Raw genomic sequence first — 15,117 nt, 5'->3', positions numbered from 1 at the left:
GCTTCAAGTCCTGAATTCTTGGGATACAAACCAGGTTCAGGTGAATCTACAGCCCTTCTTCAAGAGGTCATCATTCAGGAAATCAAGATGGAAAAATTTGCAATGAACCATGGGGAAGTAGTAGCCTGTGAAGTCTAGGAACCACTGAATGGCCTATGGTCACCTTTGCCAGGTTATTCAGATTCCCTGAAAGCAGAGGACATACCCTAGGAGTTTAACCCCAGCAACTTCAACCCAGTATTAGGAGCTCTGTGAGTTAGTACATTATCCAAATACAAGACTGCCTCTGAGCCAGAGGTAATGCAGGATGTCATTCATTAAACAGCAGTCCCAACCTGGAGGTAGGGTACTAGAATCCCCATGGACACTGACCTCTGTTAATGACCTCTGAGATAATGTGACATATTTCTTAGGTGTGTTAGGGTGAAGACCAGTTAAGAATTACTGGATAGTCAGCTAGGGGATTAGAGGTCGCTAATGCCAAGATAGTGTACTTAATCTGGGTCCCATTTCCTAAAGCTGCGCTTGAGATAACAGTCACCTTCAAGCAGTTCAGTAGTCCAGTGATGGACATGTTGCCTTGTTTAGGCTGCAGTGGACCCAGCACAAATATAGCCACTTTTCACCATAAAAAATCCAAGTGTGTAAGTGTCAAGCCCTTCATTATATTCCTTCATGTGTTGACAGCATACTTTTCCTGGGCCATTGGTTGAACACTTGAGCAGGTTTAGCCAAGGAGGGCAATGATGAAAAATCAGAGAATGAAAAGAGAAAGGAGATAAAATGAAGGTGTCATCTTGGTGGGGAGTCCAGATGTTCAGGAGGTAAGCTGCCAATTTGAGGGAGAATAATTATGATGGGGCCCATCACGAAACATAGGAAGGGGAGGTGAGTACCATAGAAGAGATGGAGGCCATGATTAGTAGGGAAAATAGGTAGTTCATGTAAGGACAGACAAGAGTCAACATTTAGGTCAGAATCTTGTGTTGTGCCACAGCTACAAAACTGGGCTTTTATCTAAAATTATATAACCCTAAATACCAAATCAAAACCTTCCCCTGAAAATTATAAAATTACCTGTTGCTTAGTAAGGAACCTAAGACCATTAAACTATCCTCCATCAAGGTGATAATCTCTCCCGATTCAGTTCCTTTGAGCAGCAGCTCTCCCTTTCCCTTAAAGGCTGCAAAACTCAGGTTCTGGTTGGTCCAATTCTCAATCACCTGAGTCAGCTTGGCTTCAATATCCTTCTCCTTAATGGCAGATATGCAAACATCCTTCAGAAGGAAATCAAAGAATATGTCATGACATTTTCAATTACAAATTAAGTGCATTTAAAATCAGAATTTTTTAGCTTGGCCCTAGAAGTCATTGGGTCATTTTACGGCCAAGAAAACCAAGGCTCAAGATGATTGTGTTGCAAGTTCAAACCAGAACCTTCTGACACTCTGACTACTAATTATTTTATTGTACCACCTACATGAGATAATGGAACTTAAATCATCATGTTCTTATTTATATTTTTAGTTGGTGTTTTTCAGCCAAAATGGATATAATCACAGCTGCTCTATCTCAGCAGCTTGCTATGAGAAGCAAATGAGAATATATATGAGACTCTTTTGAACTCTTTAAAGTAACATATAAACATTGCTATATTCCTGCCTGTTCTGGCCCTAATATGAATATCTCACTTGATTAAAAGTTAATTCTATTTTTCATGAGTTTTTCTGTTTTTCTGAGAATCTTTGATGTGAAAGTTTCACAAGGGAAAATAAAAGTAAGGTATTTTCTGCAACATGCCTCAATTAATTTTCATACTTAGAATCACAGAAGCTCAGAGATGGGAAGGAATATAAAGGTTCAAGGAATTTCCACAAATGATTATATTACAAATTAGTGTGTAGTGAGTGTAATAAGAGTGGTGTGAACTGTTGTGAGTTCTGAGGAGGAGAAATGACTTTTGCCTGCAGCAAGGAGCAAAGGCTTCATTGAGGAGGGAGCATCTGAGAATAAGTGGGATTCCAAAAGGGGGAGGGAGAAGACATTTTACAGGAAGGGAAAAGGCTTCCTTTAGAGGCCATGAATGAAGTAACAGTAAGAATCCAGCTTGGCTAATAGCAGGGCATATGGGGTAAAGAAAACAGAATATACCAGTGTAGACAACACTGAGAGTCTGTTTTGGGGTAAGAATAGTTAATAACTGAATCCCAGAATCCCTTGGACTTGCAAAATCAAGTTTTCAAAGCACAGCCTATGAATAGCTATACTCTTAAGTGTAAAAACCTACCTATATAAGAATGAGGTGGTCACCAAAGGTTTTTAAACTCTTTATTTCCCTCAGTAGTATCTGAATGGCATTTATAAATAGGACAAAAATGCTTTGAAAACAAAACTTGTGGCGTGCATGTTGCTAAAAGAGGCAAGGAGGCGGCAGAAAACTCAAAACCATACATTTAGGGGATATTTCTGGTCATGGGGTGCAGTTTTCTCCTCCAAAAACATAGAATAATGTACAAAACACAAAAAGAGAAGGTAAAAAACAAACACAGTAAGACTTAAAAACAAGGTAAACATCTCCATGAACTAGAAGTGAAAAAGACATGCAAGCCAGGAGGTGGAGCTGAAGCCCAGGCCTGAGGGCTCTGGTCAGTGGGTGCCAACCCCTTGGCTCCTGAGGGACAGAGGAGACTAAAAGTGGCCTGTATGAAAGGGACCATCAGGACTATGGTCTAGATCCCTCCACTGTGGAAGGAGGTTGCCTGTAGCTGCCATCTGGTCATCTAGATTAAATGAACCTAGGGATGTGGCAGATGGGGTGACAGATCCAGGTCCACAACCAGGACCTGAGACAGGTCAGCTCTGCCTGGATCTGCCCCACCACAGCAGAATAGGGGATGTAAACCACTATTGTAACAGCTGGCTCTGAACTTGAGGAGATGGGGGATGCAGGAAGAAGCCACAAAACCACTAGACTCCTAAGGAAGGCTAAAATGCAGAAGGAGAAAAACAATTTTAACAAATTATAAAAGCCACATTTTTTAAAGCTCACCACTCAAAATGAGTCCTCTAAAAAATAAAAATTGCAAAATCCTTGGGAATTCCCTGGCAGTCCTGTGGTTAGGACTCCATGCTTTCACTGCCAAGGGCCCAGGTTCAATCCCTGGTTGGGGAGCTAAGATCTTGCAAGCCGCATGGTGCAGCCGGAAAAAAAAAGGAAAAAAAAAATTGCAAAACCCATGAAAAGAAATCCGATACTCAGAGAGATAGCCAACATAAAAAACAATCAGAGTAAAAACTCAGTCCAGGTGAAATTAATTTTATAGAACAATCTGAAAAATAATCTTTAATTATGGTTAATCTGGGGGCCTTGGAGTATGGAAGGTAGAGATGAACTTATATTGGCCATGAGGTGATAATTTTGGAAGCAAGAGGATCCCTACTTTTCTTTGAAATTTTCTGTAATAAAAAAATTTTTAAATAATTATGTTTAGGATGCTCAAAGAGATAAATGAAGAACTCTAAAGATTTGCAATTTATCGGCTTGAGAATATATAAAATATTTGAGAATATATGTAGATTTAATAATCTATAGATCTAAGAATCTATAAAAAGGACAGAAAAAATGTAGAAATGAAAAAAGAACAGGTGGTCACAAAAGAAAAAGAACTAAGTTCTAGATCAAGATGGTGACATAGGACGATACTGAACTCACCTCCTCCCATGGACACACCAAACCTACAGCTACATGTGGAACTCAAAGAAACCCAAAAACTAGTTGAGCAACTCTTACACATTAGGTGAACAAGGAAAAACTCACATCAAAACTGGCAGGAGAAGCTGAGACAGAATCTCATGTTCAGCCCCACCCCTGGCACAGGAACCCACAATTGGGAAGGAACCCACAGACCAGAGGTTCTCCCTGAGGAGCAAACGATTTGAACTCCACATCGGGCACCCCAACTTTTAAGACCTGTACCTGAGAGGTGAGCACCCCAAAATTCAGGGCTTATGTCCATGAGACCCACAAGGCCATAGTAAACTGAGAAATAGTTCTTAAATGGCTTATTTGTACTCACCCAACCCAGGGCCCAGCACAGAGACAGCTGACTAAAAAGCACCTAGTCCTCTGTGGAAAAAAAGGCCTATTTGCTTAATATGCAGATATACCCAAAGAGACTCACAACAAAACACGCAATTAAAGTGTCAAAAGTTAAAGAGAAGGAGAGATCTTAAAAACAGCAAGAGAAAGACAACTTGTTACATACAAGGGCACCCCATGAGACTATCAGCAGATTTTTCAGCAGAAACTGGAGAGGGTGTGGAGAAAAGGGAACCCTCTTGTACTGTTGGTGGGAATGTGAATTGATACAGCCACTGTGGAGAACAGTATGGAGGTTCCTTACAAAACTAAAAATAGAACTACCATATGACCCAGCAATTCCACTATTGGGCATATACCCTGAGAAAACCAAAATTCAAAAAGAGTCATGTACCACAATGTTCATTGCAGCTCTATTTACAATAGCCAGGACATGGAGGCAACCTAAGTGTCCATCGACAGATGAATGGATAAAGAAGATGTGGCACATATATACAATGGAATATCACTCAGCCATAAAAAGAAATGAAATTGAACTATTTGTAGTGAACTATGGACCTAGAGTCTGTCACACAGAGGGAAGTAAGTCAGAAAGAGAAAAACAAGTACCGTATGCTAACACATATATATAGAATCTAAAAAAATAAAAAATAAATGGTTCTGAAGAACCTAGGGGCAGGACAGGAATAAAGACGCAGACGTAGAGAATGGACTTGAGGACACGGGGAGGGGGAAGGGTAAGCTGGGAAGAAGTGAGAGAGTGGCATGGACTTATATATACACTACCACGTGTAAAATAGATAGCTAGTGGGAAGCAGCCGCATAGGATAGGGAGATCAGCTCGGTGCTTTGTGACCACCTAGAGGGGTGAGATAGGGAGGGTGGGAGGGAGACGCAAGAGGGAGTAGATATGGGGATATATGTATATGTATAGCTGATTCACTTTGTTATACAGCAGAAACTAACACACCATTGTAAAGCAATTATACTCCAATAAAGATGTTAAAAAAAAAAAGATAGTCTAATGTTGTAAAAAGTGGTGGGTTAATCACTTATAAATCTAGTATGAAGGTTAAAAGACCAAATTAGTAAACATAACTAAAACTAGAGTAATTTGTTAATGGATACATCAGATAAAAAGATGTAAACTGTGACATCAAAAACAAACTGTGGTGGGGGGAGTAAAAATGTAGAGCTTTAGAATGAATTCCAACTTCAGTAGTAAGCAACTTAAAATAGATTGTTATAGGAACTTCCCTGGTGGCACAGTGGTTAAGATTCTGCCTGCCAAGGCAGGGGACATGGGTTCAATTCCTGGTCCGGGAAGATCCCACCTGCTGCGGAGCAATTAAGCCCGTGCACCACAACTACTGAGCCTGCGCTCTAGAGCCCGTGCTCCACAACAAGAGAAGTCACCACAATGAGAAGCTCACGCACCGCAATGAAGAGTAGCCCCCGCTCACCGCAACTAGAGAAAGCCCATGCACAGCAACAAAGACCCAATGCAGCCAAATAAATAAAATTTTTTAAAAATAGACTGTTATAAATATAAGTTTTTTTATGTAAGCCTTATGGTAACCACAAAGCAAACACCTATAGTAGATAGTAGATACCCAAAAGATGAAGAGAAAGGGATCTAAGCATACTACTATGGAAAAATCATCAAATAACAAAGGAAGAGTGCCAGGTAAGAAGAAAGAAACAAAGGAATTGCAAACAGCCAGAAAACAATTAGCAAAATGACAAGTACATAACTATAATAATTATTGTAAATGTAAATTGACTAAATTCTCCAATCAAAAGACAGAGAGTGGCTAAATGATAAAAAAACAAGACCCATCTATCTGCTGCCTACAAGAGACTCACTTCAGATGTAGGACACACATAGACTGAAAGTGAAGGGATGGCAAGAGATATACCACGCAAATGGAAACCAAAAGAAAGCTGGAGTAACTATACTTGTATCAGACAAAACAGACTTTAAGACAAAAACTATAATAAGAGACAAAGAAGATCATTATATAACAATAAAAGGGTCAATCCAAGAAGAGGCTATAACGTTTGTAAACATTTATGCACCCAACATAGGAGAACTCAAATATATAAAACAAATATTAACAGACCTAAAGGAAGAAATAGATAGCAATGTAATAACAGTAGGGGACTTTAATGCCCCACTTTCATCAATGGATAGATCACCCAGACAGAAAATCAATATGGAAACATTGGCCTTAAACAAGTTAGATCTGATGAGCTTAACAGACATATACAAAACAGTCTGTCGAAATGCAACAGAATACATATTCTTCTCAAGTGCACATTAAGCATTCTCCAGACAGAGCATGTTAGGCCACAAAACAAGTGCTAATAAATTTAAGAAAACTGAAATCACGTCAAGTACCTTTTCTGACCACAGTGGTATGAAACTAGAAATCAATTACAAGAAGAAAACTGACATATTCACAAATATGTAAAGATTAACCACATATTTGGTTATAAACAACCAAAGAGTTGTTCATATTGAACAGCCAATGGTTCAAAGAAGAAATCAAAAGGGAAATCAAAAAATACCTTGGGACAGATAAAAATGGAAATACAGCATACCAAAACTAAAGGGATGCAGCAAGAGCAGATCTAAAAAGGAAGTTCATAAAGATAAACCTTACATTAAGAAATAAGAGGGATCTCAAATAAACAACCTAACTTTATACTTCAAAGAATTAGAAAAAGAAGAACAAACAAAGCCCAAAGTTAGTAGATGGAAGGAAATAACAAAGACCAGAGTGGAAATAAATGAAGTACAGACTAAAAAGACAATAGAAAAGATCAAGGAAACTAAGAGCTGGTATTTTAAAAGATAAACAAAATAGACAAAACTTTAGCCAGACTCACCAAGAAAAAGTGAGGGAGAACTCAACTAAATAAAACCAGAAACCAAAGAGGAGGCATTACAATTGATACCATACAAATACAAAGTATCATAAAAGGCTACTATGAACAGTTATACACACATGAATCTGACAATCTAGAAGAAATGAATAAGTTCCTAGAAACATGCCACCCACCAAGACTGAATTATGAAAAAACAGAAAATCTGAACAGACTGATTAGTAGTAAGGAGATTGAATCAGTAACCAAAAACCTCCCCCCAAAAAAAAAGACCAGGATCAAATGGCTTCACTGGTGAATTCTACCAAACATTTAAAGAAGAATTACTACCAGTCTCCTCAAACTCTTCCAAAAAAAAGAGAACACTTCTTATTTTATGAGGCCAGCATTATCCTCATACCAAAACCAGACAAGGACACCACAAGAAAAGAAAATTACAGGTCAGGATCCCTGATGAACATAGATGCAAAGATTCTCAACAAAATATTAGCAAGCTGAATTCAACAATACATTAAAATCATACACCATGATCAAGTGGGATTTATTCCATGAATGCAAGAATGGTTCAATATCCACAAACTAATCAATGTGATGTACCACATTAACACAATGAAGCATAAAAATCACATGATCATCTCAATAGATGCAGAAAAAGCTTTTGACAAAATTCAACATCCACTCATGATAAAACCTCTCAACAAAGCAGGGGTAGAAGAAACATACCTCAACATAGTAAAGGTCATATCTGACAAACCTACGGCTAACATCATACTCAATGGTGAAAAGCTGAAAGCTTTTCCTCTAAGATCAGGAACAAGACAAGGATGCCCACTCTCACCACCTTTATTCAACATGGTATCTAAAGACCTAACCAGAGAAATTAGGCAAGAAAGAAATAAAAGGCATCCAAATTGGAAAGGAAGAAGTAAAACTGTCCTTATTTGCAGATGACATGATATTACATATAGAAAACCCTAAAGATGCCACCAAAAACTATTAGAACTAATAATTCAGTGAAGTTTAAGGATATAAAATCAATATAGAAAAATCAGTTGCTTTGTTTTTTTGTTTCTTGGTTTTTTTGCGGTACGCGGGCCTCTCACTGTTGTGGCCTCTCCCGTTGTGGAGCACAAGCTCTGGACGCACACGCTCAGCGGCCACGGCTCACGGGCCCAGCCGCTCCGCGGCATGTGGGATCTTCCCGGACCGGGGCATGAACCCGTGTCCCCTGCATCGGCAGGCGGACTCTCAACCACTGCGCCACCAGGGAAGCCCCAAAAATCAGTTGCATTTTTATGCACTAATAATGAACTACCAGAAAGAGAAATTGAGAAAACTATCCCATTTACAATTGCATCAAAAAGAATAAAATACCTAGGAATAAATTTAACAAAAAGGTAAAAGACCTGTACACTGAAAACTATGATACATTGATGAAAGAAATTGAAGAAGGCACAAGTAAATGGAAAGATAGTCCATGTTCATGGGTTGCAAGAATTAATATCATTAAAATGTCTACATTACCCAAAGCAATCTACAGTTTCAAAGCAATACCTATCAAAATTCCAATGGCATTTTTCAAGAAATAGAACAAAAACTCCTAAAAATTTTATGAAACCACAAAAGATCCCATAGAGCCAAAGAAATCTTGAGAAAAAGGAACAAAGCTGGAGACATAATGCTTCCTGATTTCAAACTATATCAAAGTTATAGTAATCAAAAACGTATGATATTGGCATAAAACAGAGACAATGAAACAGAATAAACCCACATATGTATTTAATTAATTTATGAGAAAGGAGCTGGGAATATACAATGAGGGAAGGACAGTCTCTTCAACATATGATGCTGGGAAAACTGGATAACCACATGCAAAAGAATGAAACTGGACCACTATCTTATACCATACAAAAAATTAACTCAAAATGGACTAAAGACTTGAACATAAGACCTGAAACCATAAAACTCCTGGAAGACAACAGAGTTGGTAAGTTCCTTGAAATCAGTCTTGGCAATGATTTTTTTGGACTTAACACCAAAAGCCAAGGTAACAAAAGCAAAAATAAACAAGTGGGACAGCATCAAACTAAAAAGCTTCTTACAGCAAAGGAAACCATATACAAAATGAAAAGGTAACCTACTAAACAGGAGGAAATATTTGCAAATCATAACTCTGATAAGGGGTTAATATCTAATATATATAAAGAACTCTTACAACTCAATAACAAAAACAACCAATTTGATTTTAAAATGAGCAGAGGATCTGAATAGGCATTTTCCCAAAAAAAGACATACAAATAGCCAACAGGTACATGAAAAGGTGCTCAACATCACTTATCACCAGGGAAATGCGAATCAAAACCACAATTAAATATCACCTCACATCTGTTGGAATACCTATCATCACAAAGACAAAACTTAGTGTTGGTGAGGATGTGGAGAAAAAGGAACCCTTGCATGGAAAAGTAAATTGGTGCAGCCACTATGGAAGACAGTACGGAGGAGCCTCAAAAAATTAAAAATAAAACTACCATGTGATCTAGTAATTCCACTTCTGGATATTTATCTGAAGAAAACAAAAACACTAACTTGAAAAGACATATACATACCCATGTTCATTGTAGCATTATTTGGAAGAGCTAAGATGTGAAAACAACCTAAGTATCCATCAATGGGTGAATGGATAAAGAAAATGTGATATATTTATATAAAATGGAATATTATTTAGATGTAAAAAGAAGAAAATCCTGCCATTTGTGACAACATGGATGAACGGACTTTGAGGGCATTATGCTAAGTGAAATGAGTCAGACAGAAAAAGACAAATACCATATGATCTCATTTATATGCAGAATCTAAACAAAAACAAAACACCAGAAACATAGATATATGGAACAGATTGGTCATTGCCAAACAGAGTGGGTAAAATGGGTGAAGGTGACTAAGGAGTACAAACATCCAGTTATAAAATGAATAAGTTCTTGGGATGTAATGTATAGCATAGTGACTACAGTTAATAATACTGTATTGTATTTAAAAGCTGCTAAGAAAGTAGATCCTAAAATTTCTCTTCATAGGAAAAAAATTGTAACTATATGTGGTATTGGATGTTAACTAGACATATTTTAGTGATCATTTCACAATATATACATATATTGAGTCATTATGTTGTACACCTGAAACTAATATGGTATAGATTATACCTCATTAAAAAAAAAAGGATTTGATGCAAACACTAAGCATAGAAAAAGGAAAAGAACCAATTAAAAATCTTGAAAAGGAAAAATATAATAATTTAAAATATTTAATAGACTAATAGTAAAAAAGCATAGAATTAGAAGTTTGAAAAATGTTCTGAGGTATTCACCAAGAACACAATACAGAAATAAACAGAATTTTTTAAATGGCGGTTTAGCTAAGGGACAAGGAGGATAGACTGAGGATCTCCAAAACTAAAATATTTCAAATAATCATATTATCTCCTTGAGTTACAGCATTATTTTGCAAAATCAAGGAATGTTCAGGATCATTTCAAATTTTGAGAGTGCATTATATAGGGCAATCAATACACCCTCGAATAACATGTTTATTTGTACAGTTTTCAGAAAAGAAAAAGGAAAGATTCTTTAATAGATCATTTGTAAGACCTTATAATCTTATGTACCTCAATGTCATCCTTATTTTTAAGGAGTGGTGCTTCCATAATATTTCTAAGACAAAAAGAATCCAATTCCACATCAAATGGGGTTCCAGTTAACTCAGAGATTCGATCCCAGTGTCTCTGTTTCATTGCCTTATTGGTCATCATTTCTAGTAGAGGACATGACTCACTGAAATCATCAATTCTTTTTTTCAGATCCAAAAAAGCTTGCCAATCTTTAAGTCCTTTTGGCAGTTTACGACATCTTTCAGAAAAAAAAAGAAAAAATTAGTTCATCTACACATTTCTTTGAAGAAGGTGTTATGAATATACAGCAATATATCAGAGGATAAATTCATTTGTGAAATACCTATGGGATCCTAAGATAGGCACTATAAACAGTTAAGTTTAATTCAATTGAAACTCACCTGTTTTGAAACTCCTGCAGTTCTGCATTAATTTTTTCAATGTCTACATGTCCCCAAAGTATTTCATAATAACCACTAATATTGCCCATTACAGTATCGTATAGTCCATACAGCTTCTGCAACAAGTTGAGTTCCTTTCTGGAAACCAAATAATTAAGTCATTACATAACATATATTTAAAAAATAAATTCCATTACTGGATAGGAAGAATTCATCTAATCAAATTATTTCACATATTATGTGTATCATATCTTATATACACCAAAATGCATACACTCCTGTCGGTTTCCAAACAAAGACTTTATTAAAAGCTCCATCAATTAAAGTTTATAGCTTTCAAATATTCCAAATTATACTATGACATGACATTAACAAATGGTTTGATTATTACAACCATACCAATCATTGCAAATAATCTGACCAAACTTTGTTAACGTGATCAAAGCTAAGGCTAAGGTTTTATTTGACTTTTTTCTTTCAAATGCAAGCTAGATTTTTATGATTATGTCTGCCTTTTAAGTCTGACCTTAAACATCACTTCGTATCAAAAGCTTTCCCTCATGTACCCAGATGGAGTTATATCCAAAACAAGAATAAAAGGAGGGATTCTGGGTCCAAGTAAAGGAAAATTTCTTCAGTGTGTAAAACACCAAAAATTGACCACTCAACAGAGTTTGTGGATTCTCCCAGGAATTCCTCAACCCTTAGCATACCATGAGGGTCCACTGAATCCAATTTTAGTTTTTTTATTTTATTTCTTGAGTAGTTCTAATTTTTTGTAAGGATTGAGAGTTACATTTATTATTTATTATAGATAATCAGCAACCAAAGATAAATTTGCTTATGTTTTTGACGGAGTAAAACTCATTCTATCTTGTGTTGGCCTAAAACAAATAGACTGCCAGTTATTTCTCCAGAAAAATGTGTTTACTCAGGATCAGTAGAAAATTGCAATTCTGGGTCTGCAACCATGGTGAGCCATGTGCAAGTCCCCAAATGGCAAGGGAAGGAGAATTCTTTTATAGAGGGGAATAGGAAGTTGGAGGGCTAGAGTAAACAGAGTCCATGGGTTTTCATTGGCTGAGTTGTTGCAAGGAGAGAAGAGGAGTCTTTCCTCTTGTTGGGCTCTGCTAATGTTGCAGAGCATGAAAGCTATCCATTCTTGTCTCCTGACTCTATTTAATTGAGGTTTCTGTCTATTAATTTTTTACTCTTGCAATTACCAAGGTGCACAGGACCTTTTTATAAATCTAAGATACATTCTGGAATCTTAGATACTTTTTTTTCAGTTCTTGTTTCATTTTTCTAATTCATCATCCTAGAAATTATTTCATTATTAATCACAGATTATTCTCAATTAAACTAAAAATGACTAAAATAATAAGAAAAATAAATGATGAAATCTCTTATAAAGAGATGATGCAACAGTGAAAAAATAATCACTACTGCATCGTCCTTCAAATTTCTTATTGTGTTGCTAAAATGTTGCATCATCCTTCAAGAAAGTATAAAAAAGAACTCTGGAGACACCATTTTTGTAGTCTTTTGATTTTTGTTTATTTAGCTTTCACTTAATACAGTTAAGAATTCAGTACTTTTCATTTTCAACCTAAAACAGCAAAAGAATAAAATTGACAAAGGAAGGTGCTTCCCAAGTATTAAACAGAAGAGAGACAGAAAGCAATGCTCTAGACTCTGATTTTGATAGTGAAACTGATTGTGTAAGTGAAATCTCAGACTTTTGTGTCTTTAGATGATAACTTAGATGGATTTTTTAAAATTCAATAATGTATGAGTGAAAGATATATTTCAATAGGGGCAAGTGCTGTATCACGCAGTATTTTGCAACAAGAACCTAGAGCATCCCATTTTGTGAAAAAGATAAGTGACAGTGTTCTTTCATTATTTATATGTTTACGTAAATTTTATTTGATATATTCCACAAGAAGAAAAATGTTGAAAGGAGATATGTATTCAAAGGAAATAGATGATGCAGAAATGAAAAAGTTAATTGATCATTCAAATTTAAAAATAAAGATTTTTGTATTTATAGTGCAAAAAAGATGGTGAACAAAATTATGACTGTATGAGTTTTCAACAGTTTTGAGTTTTAACAATGCAAGTGCAAGAAAAAACATAAGTAATGAGAAGCTAGAAGTTATTGAAGATGGGTTTGAAACCTGGAATCACTATTTACAGGATGAATATGCTCCAGGTTCATGCATGACAGCTAATGAGCTGCATTCAAAAGTTGGTTTCCATTTTGCGTACATACATCTTTAAACCAGGACATTATGGAGTAAAAGTTTGGCTTTTCTCTGCTTAAATTCTTATTAAGTTTTCTAATAAAACTGCTTTTCACCATTCCTTTATTCTTACTTCTGAAAAGTATTCATAATTACTTAAAAACATAAAAAATTAAAAGGGTCCATTGGTCCAGAAGGTAAATGAGAATGATTAGTTTTCCTAGAATACTGCAGGTCAAAATAAAACACTGATTCTTGGACTGAGTGTGCAAAAGAATTAACTAGAGAGTTTATAAAAATGCAGAATTTCTAGGACCCCATCCCAGAGATTCTGATTTAATGTCAGGGGAAAGGACCAGACATCGGCAATTCTAACACAATTAGTAATTGAGTTAAGCTTAGCAAATGCCTATTTTTAGAAAAAAAAATACAAACCATCTTCCCTAAATGGCTGAGGAATTCATTTATCTTCAGACAATTTTAGGTACTTTGTGTCATGACATTTTCACGCTGGGACTTTGAAACAAGTCAACATAAAGTTCTAAAGCCAAGATCCTAATAAGCTAATACCACTGTTTTAATTTTGCCTTTGAAGAAAGTTATATTTAACATTCTACCAAAATATACTTGGTTAAATCCTGGATCCACTGTTTAAAAGCAACTGTTACTCTTTAAAATCAATTAAGTTCCTTGGCCTTCGATCTCAATGCCTACCCAATGGGGAAAAGCACTTAGCATAAATGCAGTAAGAAGGAAGCAAGAGCCGAGGACGGCTATTCCTCTAAGTAAACAAAAGTTATCTGAAGTTGCAGTGCTTCTGTACAATTATTGACACTATTCAAAATCACGAAAAGAAAAAAAATAAAGCACAGGCTAAATATAGGCTATTAACGCCCAGAATTTTTGCAATGTATTCTCTACTCCCCTAGAACATTTATTTTGTGTATGGAGACTGTGCATCCAATGGGTCAGGAATAGCCAGCAATGAGGGGACTACTTAGGAGTTTTCCAAGCCAGACTCTTCTCTGCATGATGAAGGATTTAATGATGACATGATTCTTCTAATGGACAGTTAATTATTTATAATAAACTTGTCCAATTTCTAAACTTACCTAATTTTGTGTAAAACCTCATAGTCAGTCACAGGCAACCCGAAAAGTTGTTCACCAGATGAATATGTAATGAATTTCCTCCACAGATCATCAAAATTGGCCTATAAAAGGTTTTTAAATTATAGTAAGTTGTAATAAATTCAGAGCCCATTAAAGTAGAATTCATTATAATCAGAATAAAAGCTACATTGAAGTTTATTGAATATTATCTATGAAACAAGGATTTGTGAAGCAAATTTATGCTGATACAAAGCTATCAGAGGAAAAGTTAAGCATTTAGGAAAATTAACTTTCAAGCATTCTGAAAGTAATCATTTTATGTAAAATTATTTCCTTAATAAATTAAGTGGTCCCCAGACTTACATTTCAAGTTCCCATAAATACATCTGAAAGTAATGAAACTGCATTTTTAAAATTCTATAATTCAGACTTTTCTATTATTTTAGCCTGGCCATCTCTCCTACACGGTTCAAATGAGTGAAGCATTGGTATAATCCATTCAACCTTGCTTTCTCTACAAGCAAGTCTATAAAATAAAGGATTCCATTTTAACGCCATTTGAAATTACTCTAAATTTAAATCAGCAAAGTTAATGTTCAGGTCTTTTGAACTGGAATTTGAATCTCCTATACTTAGAATGCTAAGTATTAACAGTGTTAAAAGCACAAAAGCAAACAGAAATTATTCACTTGTGACAAGATAT

General features: G+C 35.8%; 1 protein-coding gene across 1 annotated transcript in view; it reads right to left on the bottom strand.

Moving 5' to 3' along the window:
* The window catches only part of DNAH8 (dynein axonemal heavy chain 8), a gene marked incomplete at both ends in the record, with an annotated part of 333,524 nt that overhangs the window by 210,174 nt on the left and 108,233 nt on the right, over nt 1-15,117 (bottom strand). The window contains 4 exons of the mRNA XM_079713152.1: nt 1,078-1,277; nt 10,653-10,893; nt 11,057-11,194; nt 14,415-14,515. Of these exons, the coding sequence (XP_079569278.1) occupies nt 1,078-1,277; nt 10,653-10,893; nt 11,057-11,194; nt 14,415-14,515 (680 nt within the window). The remainder of the gene's footprint in view (nt 1-1,077; nt 1,278-10,652; nt 10,894-11,056; nt 11,195-14,414; nt 14,516-15,117) is intronic.

This window comes from Hyperoodon ampullatus (genome assembly GCF_949752795.1).
Source record: "Hyperoodon ampullatus genome assembly, chromosome: 10".
Classification (NCBI taxonomy): Eukaryota; Metazoa; Chordata; class Mammalia; order Artiodactyla; family Ziphiidae; genus Hyperoodon; species Hyperoodon ampullatus.
This window is presented reverse-complemented; position numbering and strand designations above follow the sequence as displayed.